Source organism: Staurois parvus, unplaced genomic scaffold, assembly GCF_062004578.1.
Source record: "Staurois parvus isolate SC_StPar_1 unplaced genomic scaffold, SC_StPar_1.0 ptg000346l, whole genome shotgun sequence".
Classification (NCBI taxonomy): domain Eukaryota; kingdom Metazoa; phylum Chordata; class Amphibia; order Anura; family Ranidae; genus Staurois; species Staurois parvus.
The window spans coordinates 1350001-1376357 of NW_028318142.1; the positions used below are offsets into that span (position 1 = coordinate 1350001).

Below are 26357 nucleotides of genomic sequence, written 5' to 3' on the forward strand. Positions count from 1 at the left end.
TCTGTTAATGAAAGCAGCAAATTAAAAAAAATTGAAAACTGTTTTTGAAAGTACATCACCATTTAAAATCCTATATGAGATTTTAGTGATTGGGTTTACATGCACTTTAAAGACCATTGACTCTGGAGATAGGTGTGATAAATACCCCCTCGTGTGCTACTCATCTGTTAGATGTGGTGGGGGTGAGGCACTAGATAATAATCCACTACTAATAGTAAAGACGTTCTTAGTGGAGTAAAATGGCATAGGTTTGAAGGCTCTCCACAAAGTGAAGACGACTGAAAAAATTGGGTAATGTAACAAAAATGTAAGTTGCAGTGCCATGCCACTTGTAAAAGGTCCAGATCAGGGGCGGACTGACAACTCATGGGGACCCCGGGCAATAGGAAATCATGGGGCCTCTGTGTCCTTGCCCAAACTCAAAAAAGCCTATAAAAAAGGTACCAGGGGCATCTCATGGGGCCCTCTACTGACCCCCCGGGCAATAAGGGATCATGGGGCCCCTGTGTCCTTTCCCAAACTCAAAAAGGCCTATGAAAAAAGTACCAGGGGCATCTCATGGGGCCCCCTACTGACCCCCCGGGCAATAAGGGATCATGGGGCCCCTGTGTCCTTTCCCAAACTCAAAAAAGCCTATGAAAAAGGTACCAGGGGCATCTCATGGGGCCCCCTACAGACCCCGGGCCCTTGGGCAGGGCCCGAGTTTCCAAATGGTCAGTCTGCCTCTGGTCCAGGTATGACTTAATAAGAGTCAAGGATACAATCAAAAGATTAGCCAACGCCTTTCGGGAACCAAAACCACTCACCTTTATCAGGGTTTGATACTGAAAACAATATAAATGGAAGAGAAGTAAATTGGAAGTAAATAGGAGTCTTGATGGTATTTTTTCCGGTATGATTACAAGTAGCTCCACCAGAAAGGGTGCCAACAAACAATTCAGGAGCCCAACAATGATTAATGGAAGACCATGAAAGGTACAAGAAACATCCAATGCATCCATCTCTATCCTCCTTTTCCAGGGCCTAATTAAATTGAAATTGTTTAGGAATGCAGAAGTGGCTCAGTCACCAGGGTTTGTTTGATTATCGTGTGAAAAATCCAATATGAAAAGGATCAGTGAATCAACATTTCAGACTTTCAGTGAAACACAAAAAGAGGCTTCCAATGCACCTACAGCTATGACTCCATACCTGGGATGGAGGCTTACAGTTGAATTTGTAAATTGCCCTGCATGGGCAAAGCTCAGACCAACTTTAAGCTGCCCACACATGTTACAGTCTGATTGTACAATCTCCTTTACATTTATTACCAGCTATGCAGTGCAGGGCCTGAATAAATATAAATTGAACAGATTGGTTTAGTAGACTTGCTAAATTTAAAAGATGATCATAAAAAGTATTGTAAGTTAGAATGCAACATGCCTGGCAGCTGGATCCTGAACAGTAGATCAGGAACCCATCTGCATGGAGGCTCAAGATCATCTGATCCCCATCTGCAGAAACTACTATTTTGCCCACCCCAAAAAAGAGGGGCTCACAGTGAAATCAAGATAAAGAGAAAAACAACAGACACCCTATAATGTAGTGATGATGGCCAGTAAGGCACATAAAGATAAGAGTTAAGTGTGTATCAGATCAAAAGTGCATAAGAAAGAGTATTGACTCACATCTGCTGAGGTTGCGAACAACCACTGTAAGTGCTACACGCAACCTTGAATATGCGCATGTGGGGAAAACCTCTGTCTCCATGCAGTTCTTTAGGAAACATGGTCACAGCCAGTTTCCCTGGGTTGGTCCAAATCTGGTACTTATGGACTGATAGAAAACATTAGGGTTGATTTACTAAAACTGGAGTGCGCAAAATTTGGAGCAGCTCTCCATAGAAACTAATCAACTTCCAGGTTTTATTGTTAAATCTCACTGAACTAAAGTTAGAAGCTGATTGGCTACTATATACAGCTACACCAGATTTTGCAGTCTCCAGTTTTAGTAAATCAATTCCAATGTGTTGTGGAGGTAAAAAATGGCAGCGATGTGCTAAAAAAATGTTAGTCAATAAAGCTTAGACAATTATTGGTGGTTGATGTGAAAAAGTTACATTTATTAAACACTCATATTTTCTACGTCAACTGATATTCATATGAGCTTTATCTGTCCATTTTTGGGGGCACCACTGCCATTTAATGTGGTTTTTTTAACCTTCCCTACACAATATGATCACCAAAGTCAGCCAGCCAGTGAGTTTGTAACAGTTTTTTCACGTGGACAACTTTCACTCTGTCTAAAGCATTAAGTCTTCTCTTTCCTCCTGCAGAAAGCCAAGGAGATCAGCATGACGAGCAGATCGCTATACAAAAAGGTAAAATATTTGACACATAACAAAACTGCAAAATAAAGTCTGCTTACATAGCTTTGAAGTTCTTCTGGCCATGAAGGTGTTAAACAAGCCGATCTGCACTTACTTTAATAAGGCAAAGAAAAATGTGCCGATAAACAGTGAGTTCTGATTGGTTGCTTTGGATTACACAAATATACACCTCGCCGTGAGATCCGTTATAAATTGCTGTGATAGTTCATACCTGTTACCGGCAAAACTAAAAAGCTCAGCTCAAGCACCTTCACGTAGAACGCTTACATGAGCACATGGGTTTTGTGTGCCTTCCCATACATCTTCCTTGTTGTCGTCTATTTTGTCTCCTTTCATCAAGATTGTTTCTATAGAAACAGAACAGTATCCGCAAGACATGTCTGTTCTAAGAGAAGAAATATATATCCCTAACAAAGTTCTTAATGCCAAGTCTTGGCAAGAGACAGAGATGTCTCGGAGTTTCATGTGCCGGGTATTGAAATGATCCACGTTCATATTCGTGGACTCATTACCGCTGCTGACACAGATGTGCCCTCCTGTTGGAGGTTTACAGCTTTGTGTCTGGCATCAAACGCATGCTAGGAAGGGGTTGGTTCAGCTGCTGAATTAGGAGCTTGCTCTAAGCACCATGTGAGACAGCTTGGTAGATGGACCAGCTGAGCAAGATGAAGACTGTAGTTCAACAGCAGCTGGAAAAATCACAGGTTCCTCTGTGCTGGCATGGCATCAAAAGACATTGAGAAATTGGAATTACTAAGAAGCAGTTACCTCCTAGTGACCATATCAATCTCTCTATTCATTACTGCAGACTATATGAAGGCACTTTGTCAATGGAAAGTGCCTAAAGCTGTATTAAACCTCAAAACAAATTATATTATAGTGCAGCTTACCAGTTCTTACATGTGGCGGTTGCATTTGTTTTCTATTTTAGGCTTTATTTTCACTTGTTGATCTGGCCAGTAAGTCTGTTATTTTGCAACTTACTTTAACAGACCAAGCTGTCCAGCAAATAATTAGCAGTTAGAGGGTGACACAAACCATCTAACAAAGACAGGAATGCTTACAATGGTCAGCTTTTATTCATGTATGTAAAACCTTTAACCAAAGTAAAAACAAAAATTGTTCCTGTAACTGATTAAAAATGTTAGCTTGAGTTTAGGTTTGTTAGTGACGTCCATTCATCACTATAGTCTCCCCAAACTGACAATGCTGCTGTCCAAAAGGCATCTCCATTGCTCCTCCATCCAGAGTGGAGACAACCTAAAACAAGAAGTGTGTTATGGGCTGGCAAGAAGTGTTACTGATTGGATCACCGGGTGAAAATAAAGGGAAAAAAGTGGAATAGAAAATAAACGCCTGAAGCCATGACATTTAAGGCTTGGTAATCTGCAATGGATGACATTTTTGTTTTGGGGATTAATACTGCTTTAATGTCTTCCTAACAGAAATTAGAAGGTTAGTTCACACAAGGATGGTATTATCAATTACAGGATAGGATCTAGAACAGGACAATTGAATCGCACACTTTCTTCTTCTGTTTCGGGCTCTGTCCCCTAGCACATGCACTGCAAGGCTTTGTAATAGTATCTCACTCTACCTCCTGCTTTCCCTGGAATGCAAAATAAGAGAGAACTCTAACAATCAGTGGGAGAGCCTCCTACAGTGGCTGTATCAGGTGCCAGCAGTATTCGCCCATTTTAATATACATATCAGGGGCGGACTGACAACTCATGGGGCCCCTGGGCAATAGGGGATCATGGGGCCCCTGTATCCTTGCCCACACTCAAACCACACCCAAAAAAGCCTATGAAAGGTACCAGGGGCATCTCATGGGGATCTCTACTGACCCCGGGCCCTTGGGCAGTGCCCGAGTTCCCAAATGGTCAGTCTGCCCCTGATACATATATAAAACACATGTTTGATATTTTGCTAGAAAATTTTTAGAACCCCAAAGCACTATAGATTTTCTAAAAGCAGAGGCCCTGGAAAATAAAATGGTTGCTCTTGCAATTTTTTTTTATGTCACACAATATTTGCCCAGCCATTTGTCAAATTTTGAGGAAAAAATACGCTTAAATGCATTTGAGTGCATGCAAACACTATATAATACCCATTTTTTTGGCAAAATATAAAAGTTGATGTTGTGTCAAATAAATAGATACCACAACATGTCAGGATTTAAAATTGTGCATGCCTGTGAAATAGTGATAAACTACTAACTTAAATTGTCCATAGGCATCTCTGTAAAAGCCTTTACAGGTTATCAGTTTAGAGTTAAACAGGAGCTCTGGCATGAGAATTATTATGTCTGCATATGCATGCAAGCATGGGGGGATGGGGGTGCTTTTTATTTTTTTACTACTATTTTATATTTCCTATTTTTGCTATCACAAGGAGTATATAAACCCCTTATGATAGCTTTGGGCAGCAGGTATGGTTTACTGAAAACAGAATAAACTCTCTAGCACTCCAGGGATCAATGCCACAGGAAAGCCAAGGACACCAGGACCAAATTTGTCTATGGATAGCCTTTCGGAGATGCTGCCCTCCTCAGATAGAGAAATCAACAACTGAAAAAAGAGCAAACAGGTGGTGCACACTCCTAGTACAGTATCCAAGGTTTATTATAGTATAAAAGGGGATGAAAACATACTCACAAACATAGCATGAAAGTAAAGCTTAGTAGAATGGTGGAGATGGCCATAGCAATGGCGGGGTGTCCGACTATTAGTATGGTCGGCTAGCTGACGTGTTTCAGGGACGAGTCTTTTTCCTCAGAGCTGGTGACCAAGGGAAAGGGACTCATCCCCGAAATGCGTCAGATAGCCGACCATACTGACAGTCGAACACCCCGCCATTGCTATGGCCATCTCCACCATTCTACTAAGCTTTACATTCATGCTGTTTGTGAGTATGCTTTCATCCCTTTTTATAGTATAATAAACCTTGGATAATGCACTAGGGGTGTGCGCCTCCTGTTTGCTCTTTTTTTTTATGGTTTACTGAAATATCAGGGGTCGCTGGTGTCTCCCTTGCCCTTCAAAGCATGTGATCAATCACAGATCAGTTTCATCAGATGCTTCTCTGGCTGTACTGTGGAGGGAAACACAGCTCAAACTGAAAGTGGCTAAATCCTTGTTGCATCCAACTTCATTAGTCACAGAGGAGATGGGGGACCGTATGTTCCTCCATCAACTCTGTGCGCAGCTGACCCCAACCAGCCTACAGAATTCTTGGGCTTCCCATTGGAATGGGAGAGCCTGGGAATGGTGGCAGGAAGGGGGGTCCTTCCGAGCACTGTAAAAGTGATCAGGTGGCTGTAAGGCTGCTCAGATCACTTTTGTATAAAGCTGATTACTGGAAGAAAATTTTGATATGGTGATCATGACTGCACAATTGCATATATTTATTTTATACAGCACCCTCCTAGTTTAGCTGGTGGGAGCTAGATCCTGATGGCTAGTGAGGAGCTGATTAGCAGCTCAGGGGAGATAATCAGAAGGGTCAAATTCTCGTCAGGGATGAGAGACTCTGCAGGCCAGCCCCTCTGGAATTTCCCCCTACTGTGAGGCTTTCGGAGGAGGGCCTTGGAGGCAGTGGGTAGATCTGAGGAGTGATTGGCTGCACTTTTGAGGGACCTCAGCCAATCCCCAACAGGAGGCGTGGAAAGGGGCTGGACTCCCTTAAAAGTGTTGGAGCCTGCTCAGTAGCAGGAGTGTGGAGAGTTGAGTGGAAGGAGGAGAGGGGAAGATGTGAGGTTGAGGTGGAAGGCTGCCAGGAGGCTTAGTGAGATGAGGCCTGCCTGCGAGCATGAAACTGGAAAGGAGGAAACCTCAGGACTCACTGGCCCCCTGAGAGAGGACCACCTGTATGGCAGGGAAGGAGCAGCCCAGCTGAAAGTCCTGTTAGCAGCAGCCATTCTGCAAGTGGTACAGGAGAGGATCTAAGTGAGTACACTTGGTGGGAAACCAGATTAACCCTCTGCTAGTGACTGTACACCTTACTTAAACAGGAGCCAGACCCCTGCTCAGGAAGAAAGTCTCCAGATTGCTGGGTGAAGAGGAGTTCATCTAAGGTCTGGGGTAGTACAACTGGAGCTACTGGCTAGAGCTCCAACACTGACTGTGTCAGAGAGGAGAAGCTGTGAATAGTTCAGGAAGGTTTCCTCGGATTTCGGTTCCCTTGGGCATCCTATACCCTTACCCCATCCAAGTTTAATCCTCTCAATAAAATAACAAAATGAACGCTCAAGGTTTGATTTCTGTCTATGGATGAAAGCTTGTGTGGAAAATGCTCACTGAGGGGCTGTGCAGCACTGTAGGGGGACCCAAATTCATCAGCAACCCCTAAGGGGGTAGTGCTACATATATATATGCCTAAGGGCAGAAAGCTGTTAATACAAAATGGAATTAATGATATTTCTAAATGTGTGGAGCTTTAAATGAGAGGGGAGGGGCAGACCATAAGCACAGAAGAACCACAACAAAGTGCAGCATGATGTGATCAACCCAAGCTTAATGAGGACAAAGAATTCATCACTTCATGCAGTGCCGTAGTTCTGTGTGTAGTTTTGTTGTGAACGGATTCTATGACCTTGCGCTTTGAATTTTTTTTATGAACATCAAAAAAAAATGTAAAAAAAGAGAGACAGGCTGAAAAACTGCCCTGTGCCCCTAGCCTAATTCTCCTGGTGGCTACACAATGAGAAAGAGAGGAAAGCATGTTTCAGCTACAATATCCCCTTACCTAGCTGACAGCCGGCATTCCAGAAGGGCTGTGGGTTGTAATTGCTGGAATCCACTCTGTAGGATGAAGGGTAGATGCGAGAGAGCTGGTGCTGGTTGAATCGAACAAACTGCGCTGGCTTCTGCTGAAGGATTTGATGTGCTTTTGTCTCGCTAAATGAAGAAACCTGCCAGCTGCAAGATACTGTGGAAAGAAGAAAGGCAAAACATGCAATGATCATCACTTCAATTCAGTGCAGTCTGGCATAGGGTTGTTCCTACTGTCCTGAGAGGTCTTGTCATAATAGTACAGCATGAGAAATGTTGCTATGCTGGTCAGTGACTTTAATACAAACACTACAGGATAACAGTGGTCTAGAAAGGCTTGTTATGTGGAGTTGGAATCTCTGTCCCCAATTCTTGTATGTAGAAAAATTTCAGATGACCAAATATGTGGTCTTCAAATGTTCTCTCGAGCTTAGAAAATATACTGAGCATTCTGACTCACTGTCTCTTCTAATGTTAGACACCAGGTTCTAGAAAGAGCCAGGATGTAAGTTTGCAAATATATGGAATAATTCAGCCAGGCTTCATGGGTGACAGAAAAGGCCTACAGGTATGTAATTTACATTAAGCAATATTTCTACAAACAACACAGTGTATTTATACTACCAGTGTCTCTTGCCTGCATGGACCAGTTTATGTAAAAAGTGAATTTAGGTCCCTTTCAGATGAGGCAGACTCCATCAAGCGGATCTGTCTGCTCAATGGGGGATCTCACTGCTGATCCCTGTTATACAGACGGATGACAGGTCTGTGTCCGCTCTGCTATGCAGAGTGGACACAAACACAGCCCGCTGTTCTCTATGGGGTTGTCAAATGGCAACGGACCGCCTGTCTGTTTCCATCCAACTGTCATCTGCTCCAATCCACCAGATGGATGGGGAATGGATCTCCATCCATCTGTTTTTAGCAGACAGGATCAGATCGGATGCCTGCGGGTGTCAGCAGACACATGTCCACTGACATCTGCCCCTCCATAGATAGCTATGGAAGGTCGAATCGAGTCCACCTGAAAAACCTACAGACGGACCCGATTCATCTGGCAGTATGAAATGGGCATAAGTCTTTAGTTATACTAGCAGATCAAACTTCTCTCCCTGCCTCAGCTGGACAACCCATAGGTAAAGCTATGTGAAGTTATGATAAAACCTTCATATTGAAGTCAGTAGAGGTTTAGATCTACTTGAAGGTAAAGAAAATGGCAACAACCCATCTGTTAGAGGAAAAAATGCTTTTGGGTGATTTTACTGTGCACAGGACCATTTTGTGTGGGCCAAAGAGGTCTAGTGGTGGCATTTTGACACAATTCTTGAATAGTGCTTGGGATGCAGATATTGTACATACTGATAGCAAACATTAGTTTCCAAAGTTTTTTGGCCCATTAAGTATTATTTGTTTAATGATCATAAATTCTGAACCTTACCTATCAAGATGACACAAGGCTGCTGTTATTGTAACCATGACAGATCAAGGGCATGTAATAGCAGAGTGAATTTATAATATATGTTTAGGAAAGAGAACAGTGTTCTGTAGAATACAAGGGAAGGGCAAATAAAGAGGGAGGAAAGGTTTTGGCAGAAAACACAGATTTGTAGTTAAGCTCCTCAAAGTGGTTGTAAAGGCTCAAAGGCTGAATTCTATGCATGAAGGCAAAAAATCTGTTCAGGTTTCCTAGTGCATTCTTTCATTTTATTAACTTTGACTGCTCAAGGGGGAGGTTTTTTTCCCCCGAAACACATTGGCTGTATTTGACGTTCTTAATCATTAAATATTTCAAAACGTTCTTCAAGTGACATGAACTTTGGGACCAGGTGTTCCTCAGTACACATCCAAGAATCTACCATCTGGAGATCTCTGTCACCATTAGAAATGTAGCAGCCTAGGACCAGAACCTATGATATGTTTTACCCACAGATTTGCTTCTTTGAAGGAAAAAAATCACATCCATCGGAACCAACCTTCACTTCTATTGGTCCAGTGCCAACACACACACTAACATGCAATTCAGGACTCTAGTAGCCTGTAGTACAAGACTTTAACACAATGTGGTTTTGGCAGTCGTTAAGAAAGTCAGATTGTTTTGGATGCATTTGTAAGTCAATCATTTCATTTTGTTACATTTGTTATACTAGAATGTTTCATTTTCAGAATTCATTTTATATATTCAGATTTGTTTTGTATATTCATTGTTCTGAATCAACTTGTATTTTTGGAAGTAATTTTAGAAGATTCAAATTCATTCATTATGTCAACATGCTATTTCAGCGACTTACTTGAGACTTTATTGCCACTTGCTTGCGACTTTGATGTTTTGCAACTTCAGCTTTGGCTAATCATCACAATGCAGAGTGTGACAGAAATGACTTAACATACAAAAGCTGAAGTTGCAAACTAATTAAATTAATGAATACAAATGAATTTGTTGTTTTTGTTATAGTTTATTTTGGATTCATTGAAATTCGTAACAAAACGAATCACACATGTCTATTGAGGGGATTTCCCATAAATTTCTATGGGGACAGGAAGTGATCTGAAATACAGACACAGACAAAATCAGGGCACATTTTTATCATTATGGACAAGGTTAGAGATTTTAATTTTTTTTTTTTTTTAAAGTTTTTGCCCTCCTATCCTGATGACAACCATAACCCTATTTCTTGTACAAGTGTCACAGGGATAGGAAGTGAAAAAGACTCCCTCTAATGGGTCAATTACGTAACCCTTTTCCTTTCCAAAGGACCCAAAAGAAAAAAATATATTTTGCTGGAGTCATTAAATAAAAGTCTTTACAATAAACTAGATCAGTTTAGCACTTGCAGTGGCTTACACTTACTTTCTGTATCCACATCATGGATACCAACCGACTTTGTGTATTTCACCAAATCTGACAGCGCCCTGGAAAGCTTCATTGTCTTCTTTTGCCTGTTCATTCTAAGAGACAAAAAGATCATTCATTATTATCCAGTATGGGGTTTGAATAAGTTATTAGAGCATAAAAAGACAGCAGATGATGTCTTCATACCTGCTATAATGTACAGACGCTCTGGCCAAGCTTCCCTGCCGTTCCAGACTATCATCACCTTCTTCTAAACTTGAACACTTTTTAATACGTCCACCTTTTTTCTAAAGCAGAAAAAAAATACTCTGTTTAGATAAAACCTAGTTTTCTTACTACTTAACTTGAAATACTTTCTTTTCAATTCATACTAAGCAAAAACAAACTTTTTCTTAGAAATGTGGAAACTGGTACAGACTAAAGTGAAGGAGTATTTAGATGGAAAGTCCAACACAACTTACCATTTTTGGTAGCACCAGGACAGTTCAACCTCCTAACAGTTTCTTATATCATAGGGCCATGTCACACTAGGGATCTTGTCACTGGTGAAAACTTGTCAGAGGAAGGATCACTTTCGAGGACCCACTCCTCTGCTTGTATGTGTCATCATACCCACTTGCTGAGGATCAATGCGGCATTTTCACACTGATGACTTTCAGTGGTTTTAGCAATTCTTCCTTCATTTTCCAGCAATCCTGTCCTAGTGAATTCTTGCTAGAGGTAGGAGAGTGATTGTGACTTAACCCTTTAGGATCTCTATTGGTAATTTCCTGGGTCTAAACACCTGCTGTGCCATTAATCAGGGCGTTCCAACGCTCCTTACTAGATTTTGAATACATGTTATATTATGGACAATTCAGCAGCTGTAGACTGGAAAGGCCATAACTTCCAGGTGGGCAGGAATGTTCCCTCACATAAATTTACACAAGAAATGTACAGTGGATATAGAAAAGAATCCCTCCCCTTTAAAATAGTCACATTTTGTTGCTTTGCGGCCTGAAATGAAGACAGACAACAGTGCAACATATAACGTTCAAGTGAAATATAGAACACCAACATGTCAGAAACAAACGTAAAAAAAAAATTCAAAAACAGAATCACTGAGTTGGCAAAAGGATCACGCCCTCGTGTCAGGATTTTGTTGAACCATCTTTTGCTTTAATTACAGCCTTTAGTCTGTTGTTTCTATTAACTTGATGGTGACTGTGGACTGCAGTCTTCAAGTCATTCCACAGATTTTCAATGGAGTTGAAGTCTGAGCTCTGACTAGGCCATGCAAGGGCATTCATCTTTTTCTCCTTCAACCATTGTGTGGCCATTTTTGTTGTGTGCTTTGGGTCATTGTCATGTTGGAAGGTAAACCTTCTTCCCATTGACAACTTTCTGGCAGAGAGCAGCAGATTTTGCTCAAGAATTTGATGGTATTTTGCCCCATCCATTTTTCCTTCTATCCTGACAAGTGCTCCTGTCTCTGCTGCAGAGAAACCCCCGTAACAGGATATTCCCACATCCATGCTGTACTGTAGGAATGGTGTTATTTGGATGGTGAGCTGTATTGGATCCTACCAGACATATTGTTTAGTATTGAGGCCAAATAACTCCATTTTAGTCTCATCTGACCATCACACCTTTTTCCATATGGCCTCAGAATCTTCAAGGGGCATTTTAGCAAAGCTCAGTTGTGACTGTATGTGGCCTTCCTTGAGGAGTGTTTTTTTTCTTGCAACCCTCCCATACAAGCCACATTTGTGGAAAATGTGTGATATTGTTGTCAGATGCACACAAGGACCACTCTATTATAAATTCCTGCAACTGCTTCAGAGTTGCTGTAGACCTCTTGGTAGCCTCTCTGAAGAGTTTTCTCTTGGCTCTTTCATCCAGTTTGGAGCAACGTCCTGATCCAGCAAGAGTGTGTTGTATCAAATACCTTCCATGTCATAATAATAGACTTCACTGTGCTCCTAGGCATTGCCAAAGCCTTTGAATGTTTTTTCTATCCATCTCTTGAGTTGTGCCTGTCCACAACTTTATCCCAGACATCTTTTGCCAGTGCCTTGCCACCCATAAGTGATTGTTTTCTTCAGCTGCATTACCAGGGACTGAAATGCTCCAGGAAATCTCTTTTCATGCTGAGCTAATCAAAATTACCACAGCTGATCACAGTTGAAAGTCAAATGGCTTTCATTGCCATTGAGGTGGTGATTAGCTACATCTGATGGGGGTTACAAGTCATTTTTAGGAGGGGGTGAACCTTTTTTCACCTTAGTGATTCTGTTTTTGATTTTCTTTTCTGTTATTTTGGTGTTATATCTTTCACTTGGATGTTAAAAGTTGCACTGAGTAAATACAGTTAGATAAAACAAAAACTGTGTGTCTTCATTTCAAGCTTTAAAGCAACAAAATGTGATTACTTTAAAGGGGGTTGATTCTTTTCTATACCCACTGTAAGTGCTGCATTTGCATTTTATTTTTTACAAAGCAGCAGAGACATGCAGTGATGGATTTAGACTTGGGAGGCCCGGGGCACTGCAAGTTTAGGGGGCCCCCTCAACAAGGAGTCGACTTCACTACTACACTCGGTGCAAAACACATAAGGTAGGTCCTCTACTCTTTGCCGATTTCATCCGACACACTGCTGTGTCATTTTGGCCAAATTTTGATCCGGGGCCATGCATGTCCCAAATTCAACCAATCTCGTAATTTAGGGAAAATCGTTTACCCCATTTGAAATATTGGAGGTTGGATTCGCCCCTTGACTTTATCTAGGTCAAACAGGGGAGTGAGCTTCTCTCTCATGTTTCCTGCTGCATTAAAATCAATGCTGATCGTTAACGTCACTCCCACACGATGCAGTTGGGGCTGTTGCCCGACACTTTCCAACATTTTCAAACTTTTTCCTTGTCCCATCCACATGTCTCTTGTAAACGAGATAATAAATTCCATGCCAGAGTCATGTTAAAAAATTGCCCTCATATAAATCTGGGACTGGAGCTATGACAAATTAAGGGTAAAAATAATACCAAAAGTTCAAACCATGGATTTTATTATTTTTTTTTTAACTCTTTTGGACCTACCTCACCTGACATGTCACTCACCTGCTTTACACAAATGAAAATCATGCAAACAATTTGACCAAGGGAAAGTAAAAGCGGTTAAATTTATCTCGTTGTGAGGCCTCATAGATAATGTAGTACAGATATAAAGCGTATGGATACAAATGTCTTCAGAATTACAGACATTATATATAGAAAATTAGTTATAAAGCCAGAGGGTATTAAAGTGGGTACCACATCCTTAAACATTTGGACAAGTGAAAGACAACGATTTAGTTTTAAGGCATCACATATAAAAAAATATAAAAATCTCATAGCAACATTTTTTTTTTAAAGTTAGGACAAAAAGTTAGGAAGCAGCTTTGGCTGCAAATTGCGTAGAGCCATACCTGCCATGAGCACCATGGAGACATTGCAGTACATACAGGTCAGAATTTATACTGAGGTTTGGTTTCCAGTGCTAACATTGCATAATAAGTACAGGAGTATTATGTATACAAAGTATAGGACCAATATCGCCTGTTTTATTCGATTTTAATGTGATGTATTAGTAAACTTTGTCTTAACTTTTTTTTAAATGTTTTTGTTTGCTATGAGATTTTCATATGCGGTGCCTTAAACATCCAAATAGTTGTCTTTCCTTAGTCCAGACATTTTAAATAATCTAGGATAGACACCCCATTAGAGATATACGTAAGCCTCACCTTGTGCTTGGAAAAACTTCCCATCAAGGAACGACTGTGACGCTTGTTGGGGCTGGGCTCTTCTCCAGATTCCAGTTCTTCCTCCATTTTACTCTGAAAGATAGATATCCCTGTGTTAGTCTAGGCACATGTAACATTTATCTTCTTAGAAACTGAAATGAACATTGAATGGCTAAATTGTTTCATTCTAGAAGTATAACGATAGCAGTGCTGATTTCTGCTGGCTTGGCAAACTTTGTACACCAAAACCTGCTTTCTGGTATCTTCCAGTGGGGTGTTCAACTTTAAAAGGGTAATATCAAACTGAACTCCAGCCTTGCTTACTCTGATTTCACTGCACACTGTGAGCGTCTCGCAGTATGCATTATAAGCTGCAGCAAGTAAGATAGAACCACCCATTTCTGGCTGGAGGATGTCCAGAATCATCCTATCTCCTAGCTCCCCCAGCTTGACAGTCCCTGGTCCAACCTTTTCATTCATTGAACGTCAGTGCTTTCAGCCATGGAGGCTCAGCACCACATATGGAGGCTACATAGCTTCCTGTTTTCAGACAGATTTCTGTACCCTGATTCTGAGGGCCAGCCAAGTAGATACAGTATTTCTCATAAACATTCTGTAGGTTTTCTAAGTGCTGAGAAAATGTAATATCAGTTTAGCGCAGAAGCTGCTTGATACTTCCAGAATCCATCACTAGGGTGCACTGTGGCTTTAGAATAGAGTACTGCTGCTGTTTTATTCCATAGCTCCCTCTTCCCAGGAACAGTCCCTAGGATGGAACCAAAGCCCTTAGTCCTTCCACAGCTGTCACCCTTATGTTTCACTGTATTTAACTATTGCTTAACTGTTATGGTGCTTTACACTTTTTTTTTTAAATCCTTTATATCAGAACACATTTTTAGATGCTAGTATAAAAAGAAAATAATGGAACCTTAAAGTGTAACTTCAGCCAAACCCTTAGGTTTTCTTAAAAAACTAAATAAAAAATAAAAACACAAAAAAAAACAACAACAAACAACCCACAACAACAATCTGGAGGCTGCCATTTCTGACTTCTGCTTTGAAAATGCTAGCTGCTTGGCTGTCATGCTGATCCACTGCAGCATTGATCTGGAACAAGAATGCATAGAAGTCCTGTTTTTCCAACCTATGTCCTTTTTCCATGCAGATGTCAACCAGGGAGAATAATTTATAGAGTGATAAGGACTGAAGCACTGTAGCAAAAGCTGGGTTTGGCAAACAGAGGTATGGCTTAATACATACTATAATAAAGGAACTTAGGAAGGAACACTGTAAAAAAAAAGCAGACCAAGGTAGCGGTCTATGCCGGCATCAGTGTATACTGAGACTGACACCCAGCATGCAGGGCAAGAGAAATGGCACAGTGCAGAGTCTATACATACAAAATAAGAACCGATACTGAGAATTGAAATACACATACAAAACAAGGAATAAAGTGTTAAATTCAGAGCTTATCCTAAATATAGGTTGTGTTGCCTATATACCCCTGGTAAATTATTTACCCCAGTGTATGTAGTAAATCAACTTGTGAATAAAAAATAAACAGGAATAAATTGCAATACATGTAAATAACTAATTACTAATAGAAGGCTGCAAACATACAGTATGTTCCCACAGCGTACTTAAAGTGTTACTTAACCCACAACAGTAAAATCAGTCTGTATATGCAGTAATGCATGCTTGTTATACTCTGTGGAACCTAAGGGGTTAATCCTCTGCATTGTGCAAAAATACTGTTTGATCCTGGACTTCTGTGATCCTCCCCTTCTTCCAGTGTCCCCCTCTTATCTCCTGACGAAACATATCATGTGGAGTCACTCTGCACATGCTCAGTTTGGTGTGTATTACTAGAGAGGTTGTTTTTTTTTCCTTGGGAGAGTACATGTGATCAGCACAGGGCCAATCAGCACTGTCCAGACAGAGGGTCAGGGGTTCAGCATCCTCCTAGAGCAGTATGAAAATTCCTCCTATGAGCTTTAACCAGTGCTCTGCTGGACACTGATAGAAGTCACAAGACCGCTCTAACTGCTGATGAGAAAAGGTATTTAGCAGTTTATATTTACTAAAATAATTGCATTTCCATGTTCTGTGTACTGTGGGAGACCAGATATAGTGAATTCAGGGTCCTGGGTTTAGTAACACTTTAAAAAATTAGATATTTTATTTAGAAATTCAAGTCGTTTTTTTTTCTGTGGTTGAACTGGATGGACATTTGTCTTTTTTCAGCCAGACTAACTATGTAACTATGTAAATCAGGACTTTTGAGTGTATATAATAAAATACAAATTTTAAGGAGTGGAAACTGCATTAATTTTTCAACATACTGTCCTGCTACAATCATACACTTATCCTAGTGTTTATCTAATTCCCAGAAAGCTTTGGCATAGAAAGATTTGTAAGTACGCCTGAACCATCCAATGATAGCCTGCTTCACTTCGTCATTAGTGTTGAAATTTGTCTCTTGTGCAGTTTTGCGATAGGTTATACGTTATGCAGCAATTATCGAGGATCAGGCGTTCCACGCACTGAAAGTTCACAGGAATGACTGCCGTGGGCTGAGAACCAGCACGGTTGGGATCGTAACTGATGGACATACGGCCACCTTTGAAATGTTTACACCATTCAAATGTCTTACTGCGGCTGAGCGTCTCATCACCGTACTGTGCTTGAAGTCTTCTGTAGATATCCGCAGGATTTACGCCTTTGTTCATAAGACCATTTAGTTCAGTGAATATACATGAATTAATCAATATTTAGTAAATTAAAATAAAATCCTTGTGCTTCATTATTTAGTGTTTAAATTCAACAACATGGTACTAACACCAGATACACAACTTTCATATCTTAATTTCAAAATAAAGTTCCAATATTCAATTATGTTCACCGCGTGTGTAACTTGTTTCTTCAAGTTTTTCAGTCACAATTTGGTGAGTCCCCACACCACTGTGCCATTGTATTCACCTCCAGCTTTGGACCCGTGTAAACAACGTCAGTATAGCCTTTCCCCACTCCAAATACTGCTGCATGGCTAACTTTAAAGATGTTCCTCCATGTCCCGTACATGAAAAAGGATGTACGGCCTCATTAACATTTCAGACTTCATGTACTCTGCAGTCATGCTCATGGACATATGGGGAGGGGGGGGGGGCACAAAGCGTAGTATCCTAAAATTGCATTTATTATTATAAGAATTGCACTTACATGGGTAAAAACGTCTAGGCACTTTTACAATACAGCGGGGCTGCGGCTCCCGTGGCACTTCCGGTAGATCCTGTCAATCACCTCACCCATATTGTTGAATTTAAACACCGAATATTGAAGCACAATAATTTTTTATGTTATGTTCATATACTATTATTTATTAATTCATGTATACACAGGAGAAAGAAATCATACTATGCAGGGTCCATACAAACAGAATAAAAACATATACTGAGAATTAAACACAGCATATGGGACATAGAGTAAGAAGAGCTACTGTGCAGGCTCCATACATGCAGAATAAGAACACACAATGAGAATGATACCCATCATACAGAACAAGAGAAGTGATACCATGCAGAGTCCATACATACAGAATAGAAACAGGTACTGATGTAGCACCCTCCTAGTTAGCTAGGGGGAGCTAGAGTCCTGTTTGTTAGAGAGGAGGGCTGAGTAGCAGGTCAAATTGTCTCAGGGCTGAGAGGCTCTGCAGGCCAGCCCCTCTGGAATTTTCCCTGCTCTACAGGTTTAGAAAAATCTCTAGCAGTAGTGGGCAGATCTGGAGTGCTTGGCTTGTACTCTTAAGGGATCCTGGCCAATCCCCAACAGGAGGCTTGGCAAGGGGCCGGGACATCCCTTTAAAGTGACTGAGCCTGTCTAGCTGGAGGAGAGTGTGGGAGGTGGAAGGATGTGAGACTAGAGGCAGGGGCCAAGATGGGAGAGGGGCTCACTGGCAGGCAGAGGATCTTGGAAGGTCAAAAACTTGGGACTTCACCGGCCCTCTGAGAAAGGACCACCTGTGTGGCAGGAAAGGAGCGGTCCAGCTAGAAGGCCTGGTAGCAGCCACTGATCCACCAGCAGCATAGTAGAGGGACCAAGTGAGTAAACCTACACCCCCTGGGCCTGTAAGAGGAAAGGAGCATTGGGGGGGGGGGGGAACAGGATTTGCTATCTTACCCGGGACTGTTTCACTCTGCAGTGGCAGGCACTGGATCCCCTGCCCAGGGATTCACCCAATACAGCTGGATGAGGAGAGGAGCCATCTGGGGTAGTACACTAGGAGATGCTGGCTAGCTTTCCAACAGAGACTGTGTTGCAGAGAAGGCTTGTAAATGGTTCCTGGAAGTTGTCCTCAGTTCAACAGTTCCATTGGGCATCCTGTACACAGCTAACCCTATCCCTGTTCAAATTAATTACCAAATAAAAATAACAAAAAAGACAAAGCTCAAGGACTGATCTCTGACTCCTGGATGCAGGCCTATGTGAAGATGTGTGTTTCCTGGCTGTGCAGGACTATAGAGGGACTCGAAACCTTTGCAACTCCTAAGGGGGTAGTGCTACACTGAGAATTACATCCAGCATACACAACAAAAGAAGTGCTACTGTGCAGAGTCCATATATACATGATAAAAGCATATACTGAGAATTAAACACAACATTCAGAACATATTGTAAGAAGTGCTACTGTCCAGGGTCCATAAATACAGAAGAACAACAAATATAGAGAATGACACCCAGCATACAGAACAAGAGAAGTGCTACTGTGCAGAGTCCATACATACAAAATAAGTACAGATACTGCTAACAGAAGACAAGCAATTCTGTGCCACATATAGGCCTCGTTCACATAGGGTGTACAATACTGAACACCCATGCAGGGTTGTGTTTACCCACATAGGGATGCACAGGTGTCCCATGCATTCTTGGTGTAGGTAGTCCTATTGTATTCCAATTGGACATCCATGTGGGTGAGGGAGCATGTCCTGAAACTCACACTGTCTGCCTCCCCCTTGCATGTAAACATGACCCTGCACGAGCAGTATTGTATGCCCTGTGTGATCGGGGCATTAGGCCCCTTTCACATGGGTGCTCCAATCAGGTCGGCCTGCCTGTTTTTCAGACAGACCTGATTGGTAAGTCCATGGAGCCCTATGGACAGGGGGATGTAAATGAACTTGCGTCTGTTTACACCCACCTAACTTTGGCCCAGTAGATCTGGTCTGGTAGAAAAAAAACAAAAAGGACTATGTCCTTTTCCATTTTGGAGGACCAGATCGGAGGAAGCCAGATGTAAATGGACTATCAGAGTCTGTTTATACCTGGCCGCCCATAAAGCTCGGTGGGTCCAGTTCCCATGTTCACTCTGCAAAAGCTGAGCAGGCCCGGATGTGACATCCCACCCGCTCTGCTCCTATCAGCAGAGCATCTGCTTTTTGATTCCCTGCTGATCGAAGCGGACTACGCTTCATGTAAAATGGGTCTTGGATACAAAAACTGAGAATTCTATCCAGTGTACATAAAATACACATTTACTGCATTTAACACTTATGAACCTATCAGGGCTGTCTCCAAAATATGGGTCACCTGAAAATATGGAGGAGAGAGGACTGAATCATGTCTCTGGTGAATGAGAGGAATAAAGGGTGATTTGTACATGATGGAGGCATGGCTGTGGATAAAGGGGTACCACCAGTTGGTCTGTATGGGGCTCCAGGCCAGCAGGGGGGCCCAGGCAACTAGGTGAATCGGATGTGGGCAGTGAGGTTGATTAGCACAGCATGGGGGGCAGATACTGGAAGCATTCCCCTGTATGTCTCGCTTTGCGACAGTAAAAGATGGCTTCTTCTCCTCTCCTCTCCCGCTGGCTTTGAGCTGCTGTAGAGAGCCACACAGGAGATTGGTTCCAGTAATTGCTCCACCTGCCGCACCCATAACCCTCCCTGTACACCATACGCTTCCCTCTGCTGCCCAAGCCGTCCTTTGTGCCCCCGCCCTGCAGTCCTGTCAGCTTCCCTACTCTCCTTCCCACCACCAGCTTCAAGCACACAATAGGATCCTTCAGGATGGGGAGTGGGGAAGGGTCTGGTAAATATGTCACATTTGCCAGCCCCTTCCTTTCCTGAATAAATACTGAGTGCTCGGTACTGATCACTCACTCTGTTCATTCATAACTGAAGCATAGTAAACTGTGGACTGGGGGGGGGGGCTGTCAGGTTGGCTGTATTGGGCCCCATGGTTTCTAACAGCAGCTCTGGATGGAGGGTAAGAGGGGTAAAACCAGAGGGATTCTCTAGATTTTAGGGTGAGTTGAAAAGGCTGTCATTGACAGTTATTGAAACCAGTGACAATTGGCCAGATAATATTCTCAATAAAAAGTCAGCAATTAAAATTCAATTTTAACCTCAATATCATTTTGCTGTTCAACAGAGGTGGGCAGAGAAAACGGCAATTCTCTGAAAGTATTCACTTCAAAATGCAAATCTGTTGAATACTGTGGCTATACAAGAATTCACATGAAACCAGGGGCAGACTGACAACTCATGGGGCCCCCGGGCAATAGGAAATCATGGGGCCCCCGGGCAATAGGGAATCATGGGGCCCCTGTGTCCTTACCCAAACTCAAAAAAGCCTATGAAAAAAGTACCAGGGGCATCTCATGGGGCCCCCTACTGACCCTGGGCCCTCGGGCAGTGCCAGAGTTTCCAAATGGTCAGTCCGCCCCTGCATGAAACTGTTAATGAATGACAGAATGACACAGTTGTTGTGACAGTGGTTGAGGGGAGAAGATCCCCGACCCACAATCACAGGAAGGGGTAGAGGAGGCAGGAGCTGAACACATTACAACCTAAATACAGGTGGAACATGTAACATGTTCCAAAGGTGAACTTACCTTTTAGTTAAAAAAAATACTGTTTGATCCTACCAGAAATCTTGAGAGCTGATAACGCGTTTTGCTCTCTGCCTGTGCTGCACTGTTATGTTACATTATTCACAACTGTCTCTATGGACTACAGGACCACACCCTTCTATATTATGAACAATGGCACAGGGCAGGGTTCTATTGTTCTATCTGGTTTCTGTTGCTCTGATAGAGAAGGGTAAATCATTTTTTGTCACCTTAGAATAGGAAGTGTGTTATTGGCATAAGGAAAACGAATGCAGTCAACACATTTAAGGATTGGTAAGCTGCAATATATTATGTTTTTGTGTTTGGATTTAGATATAATTACATTTTAAAACAGAAATGGTAAGGTTTGTTTAGAGGGAAAATATAATCATATTATAAACCATAGGCAAAAAGCCCCTATGACCTACTGCAGTCTCCTTTGAAAATCACTCCCCTGCAGCGGGGAACAAGGTTTTAAATAATTGCTTCTATTCATACGGATAGATATCTGATGGGTTGAACTGCATTTTATATTGGCTGCTGGCACTTATGCCCACAACATCTTTGGTCCCTTCCCTGCACATACTTTTATGGAATTTCTTTTATTCTAAATTGTCCATAAGCAAACAGCAGACAAAGCTAAACAGCTTTTAATTTTCCATGTACTATATATTACTGAGCGTTCACCTTGAGATTGCCATTAATAGAATCATTAGCTGGTGTTAACACAACACATCCCAAATCCTTACAATGGTTCTGACATGTGCCAATATTAGAATAAGGAACAGCACATCAGATACTTGACTTTGCCGATAAATCCCTTTTTAATCAAATATTCTAATAGAAGCGTTGGCTCTTTGTGGGCAATGCCGTGTTTCCATCAGGGAGAAGTACATTACACATTGCATATTATTTTAAAACAAAGAATTATGAGCCTTTAGATCACTGCGTGCCAGGCTAGTCAAAGAGCTTAGCGCAGAGAGCCATGCTAACTAAAATGTAAATTCTGCATCTTAATAACCAGCTCTTAAGTAGCTTAATTGCTAATGAGAAAGAGAGCGGGGAACGTGGAAGTAAGGTAGATGAGATGTCTGGTGTCTGATTGATAAAACCCGTGTGAGTATTTTATTGCATCATGCTGCTTATTTGTGAGACCTGAGTACTTTAATGCGAGCTATTGCAATTAACTTTGTCTGGCGTTCTCTGTCTATATAGGAAGATAATTTTTTTCCCCTGTTCTTGTACCAGGCACATTTTTGTCTGCTGGGAGTGGTAATTGCCAATTTAATGTGTTCCGATCTCAGTGGTACGATGCTGGCTTGTTCTGAATATTTAATCAGCTTGGTGTCATACAATGGAGAGAAATTTCATAGGGGTCTATTTATGGCATCATCATTAATGCTGTTCAGTAACATGGATGGCTGTTGACAGTAAACTGGCTGATTACTGAATGTGTTGTGTGAGCATGTTTGAGATTATCTCACATTATGAACTTTTACTCAACAAGTCAATCTGCAATAAGGTGTAACATTGATCAGGTATGATCTGTTTGTTTTCAAGACTTCAGGTGACCTTAAATGATATATTTATTCTCCAGAAATAATCCATACATATCCACTACTTAAAGCAGATCTCCAACCAAAAGGTGAAGTTCCGTTTTAAGGCTTCCCGCCTCCTCTTCTCCAAATGGCATTTTTTGGGGAGGGGCGGTAGCTAATTTTGACTCCAACAGCCTAGGTGATCAGAAGCTGAAGTTCTCCTCCTCCCCTCCCTTCCTGCAGTCTTCAGGGACATCTGACAAGTCCCAGAAGACTGCGCAGCCGCTTGTGCAAGCGCAGTGGGCACCCAGCTGTAAAGCCACAAGCTGTCACAGCCGGGTGCCCACATTTGAGATGCCGGTGCTGGGGACAGAAGATGGAGGGAATGGACGGCGTGGGTGAGCACATCGCTGAATCCTGGGACAGGTGAGTGTCTGTTTATTAAAAGTCAAAGTCAGCAGCTACAGTTTTTGTAGTTGCTGGGTTTTAATAAACACAAAACTGTCTGAAGCTCCACTTTAAAGAGGTTTTTTTGCCCTGTTTAAAACAAAAAAATAAAAGTCAGCAGCTACAAATACTGTAGCTGTTAACTTTTCATAAAAGGACACTTACTCACCAGGGATCTAGTGCTGTCATCACCTGGGGCGTTTCTTCACTGGTCTTTAGATCTCCGGCACTAGAATGTGGGAAAATGGCTGTGACTCCATGTGACTTCAAAGCTGGCTTCCTGCTTCATTTTGTGAATGGTCCCACAGCCTTCTGGGACCTACAATGTGTTACAGAAGGCTGCGGGCGGGGGGGAGGGTGCTTACAGTGGAATTTCCACGGCGATCCAACTTGAAGTGAGAGCGGGTACCTGTCAGAACCAGGTACCCACTGCCCTCCCCCCAAAAAAGGTTTCAAAAGAAGGAGGAAGAAAAGCATAAAGCAGAACTTCACCTTTGGAGTGACGTTCCACTTTAATGGCCCTGTGATCTAGTTTTCATTAAATAGTTTCTTGCTTTGTATTTTTGGCATTCTTCCATTTGTTTGGAATGAGCAGTACACATTAGTTGAAGTCATGTGCACTGCTCTATGCACATTGAAAATCATATGGTCCATAGTTCATCTCAGGAGCGAGCAAAAGAGGTTCCCTATGTTCCTACATACAGGGGGACCATGGAGAATGAAGGTAGCCACCCTCTAACAGGAATTTGGGGAAGGCAGAGAGCAATAGACGGTATTTTTCTAAAGTTAATACATGCCTGAAAAGAATGTTTTAAACCAGAGTTTAAAAACCCAAAACAATTCTCTAGGCTCTGACCTACTTATACATGCCATCTCAGTGTTCCCACATTGCTTCACTCCTCTCCATTCCTAAACCTGTACAGGCTCTTGTTGACTGGTATCAAAGCTTACACATGTGGATGAGGTCACAGCCCCAACCTCATGTAACAAGCAGGGACTCAGGCACTGCCTGAGGGCCTGGGGTCAGTAGGGGGCCCCATGAGATGCCCCTGGTACCTTTTTCATAGGCTTTTTTGAGTTTGGGCAAGGACACAGGGGCCCCATGATCCCCTATTGCCCGGGGCCCCATGAGTTGTCAGTCCGCCCCTGGTAACAAGTTCAAGCCTGTCACCTGGCTGCTCAGGCTGAGCACTGGGAGGAGGTGCCATGTTCCCTTAAACCCTAAAGCAGGGGTTATTTTGTGGGGTTCTGTGTGAGTATCAGGAAAGAGTGGAGAAGGGAAGTATAAAGCTGGCCATACATGAAGTAAATTTTGTCAGGCCCTTGAAGAACCAGCCGAAATTTGAGCCAAGGGTGTCTCAGTAGGCACCACAACTTCCTTGGATCTGTAAATCGAAGAAGCCAGGTTGAAACTTGTCAGGCAAATAGCATATTATATATATATATATATATATATATATATATATATATATATATATATATATATATATAAATAAAATACACCAACACTTGCAGTCTTGTGTTTTAAAATGGGAACAAAACATCACACTGGCTCTTAATATCCTCCTAAATTATAGCCATGGTAAATTATCCTCTTTACATAGTTAATATAAATCAACTTGTTCTTAGGTAAAATATGTGGTTCACATAGCATTGATGCTTGGTGAGTCTTTTCAGTTGTCGTTTTCCAATATTTGGGTGATGTGATTGATGTTTCTAGAGGGGATTCCTCATTTCTTTGCATTGTGGACTCCAGGTCCAATAATCTTAGCCGAACCATTGTAATTTCGAAGCATATCTACTACTGTTCACATTCAGTGGTACGGTTAGGTAAGCCTCTCTATTACTGCTTCTAATATATATATATATATATATATATATATATATATATATATATATATACAGTATATATATATTCTTGTACTGATGCAATGACCCTTCCTTTAAAACCTCTCATTATATGGCACATGTGCGTGTGGTGTATTCTATATTGTTGATTGTTTATTTTACATTGTTTAAAGGGGCCTTTGATTAAAAATATGAGTGGGAATCTCCGTTTCATAGACTATGCTTATCTTGTTTTCATTCTTGTTTTTGGGTTTGCTTTGTTTTAGCATTTTTTTAAGTTATAATCTTTTTTGTGACTGACTTCTTTTGTTTTTTAATTTGTTATCTAGTTAATTTTGTTTTTCTTACTTGATTTCTGGCTGCAGGTAACTTTTGGTTTGTATGAACTGGTATCTGTTGCCTTTGTGCATGTCTGGCTCTGCTGTGGCCATTGCATGTGTACAGCCAGGGAGGGACAGTATCGAGAACATCATTTTGGGCACTGACATCCACCTATGCATTCTAGGGTGATGTACATGCACAGTTTTGGAATGACGGCTGCTCTTGACCACCTGAAGTGACTTTTCCAGTGTGTGTATTTTTGGCAGGGAGTTAAACTGGAGGTCAGACGGGACTCTTAGCTCATGGAGACAGCTGGCATGATCTGCTATGTGGCCATGGTGGATCCCATGCGGTGCAGACCATTGCTCTGGTAAGTCTTCCAGGAGCTCTGGATGATTTTTTGTTGTCATGTTGACCACTATTTCCTGACAATTCCCTTCTACATGCTCCCCACTGAGTCCTGAAGCCACCTGTCTCAGAAGACGCTGTATCCTACAATGCATTGCTGGCTTCTTAATACCCAACTAAAGGGCACCTGCATTGCTTTGTTGAATGCAAAGGATGTGTCTATACATGACTTTATTTAGAGCCAAAAGGTGCATTTGATTGTTTGAGGCAAATTATACATTGCCCTTATTGTCAGTAGTTAGTGTCTTGGGAGCACATCTGCTTGCAATAGAACAGTTGAGGCAACAAGAAGTGCAGCGGGTCTGCAGATACCCGATTGCCTGCTAACAGCACATTAAAAAAAAGCTACATACAGACACAAGGTTTTATAACCCATAAATAACTGAACATGAATCACAGATTCAGGCTGCTGGCACACTGCGATGATTATTTCAATTTATGAAAGATTTGCCAAACATTCCTAGAGCAGTCAATGCCTATCCATAATACATGAGAGATCTGTGCTGCCATGTATCAATGAGGGATGTGTTGTAAGAAGAATGATGAATAATGAATCATAAAATCAAACCTAGGTTAAATGCCTTCACTTGACAAGTCTGTCTGGAAAATGTCCAGGTCCAAATTTGTACAAAAAAGTGATGTAATGTACTTATGTAATATTCTTTTTAAAATATAATGAATGGATTGGTTATGAAATGTAACTTGATGCCAGGTAATACCAACCGGAAATACGCATACAGAAAGTAAACATCTGCTGTATAACTATATGCCATCTCTAACACAAACTATACATAGCTCTAAATAGGCACTTTATAAATAGTTTGAGTAACCATTGGGGTATTTTATTTCTTCCATATAATTCAGATCATCAAAACTGCAAGCAAAGGTTTTCCAATATTTTAGAAAATGTCTGACCACTATGCGATTGTTACCTTTTCTCTTCAAAAAATGAAATGGTTTCTTCACCCACATATGAACCTTGGCCAAGTCATGGCATTCATGATGAAACTAAAGATGTGCCTGGCAATTGCCGTTTAGCCACGGGCAGGAAAAAAGACCTGCACCTAAATACAAGCCTCATAACTGGATTGACCTGCAATGTGACAGCTAGCAAGACGCCTCGTAAGTCTCTAAGGTTTAGAGTGTACATCAAGGCTT

At 41.7% G+C, this 26357-nt stretch overlaps 1 protein-coding gene across 2 annotated transcripts in view; it reads right to left on the bottom strand.

The window, feature by feature from the left end:
- LOC149456878 (1-phosphatidylinositol 4,5-bisphosphate phosphodiesterase eta-2-like) overlaps nt 1-26357 on the bottom strand; it is a 225061-nt gene that overhangs the window by 73261 nt on the left and 125443 nt on the right. For both annotated transcript variants that reach the window (XM_089684347.1, XM_089684346.1), the window contains exons 10-13: nt 13749-13841; nt 10178-10278; nt 9989-10086; nt 7115-7297 (exon numbers count right to left, since the gene is read on the bottom strand). In XM_089684347.1, coding sequence (XP_089540473.1) covers nt 7115-7297; nt 9989-10086; nt 10178-10278; nt 13749-13841 — 475 coding nt within the window. The remainder of the gene's footprint in view (nt 1-7114; nt 7298-9988; nt 10087-10177; nt 10279-13748; nt 13842-26357) is intronic.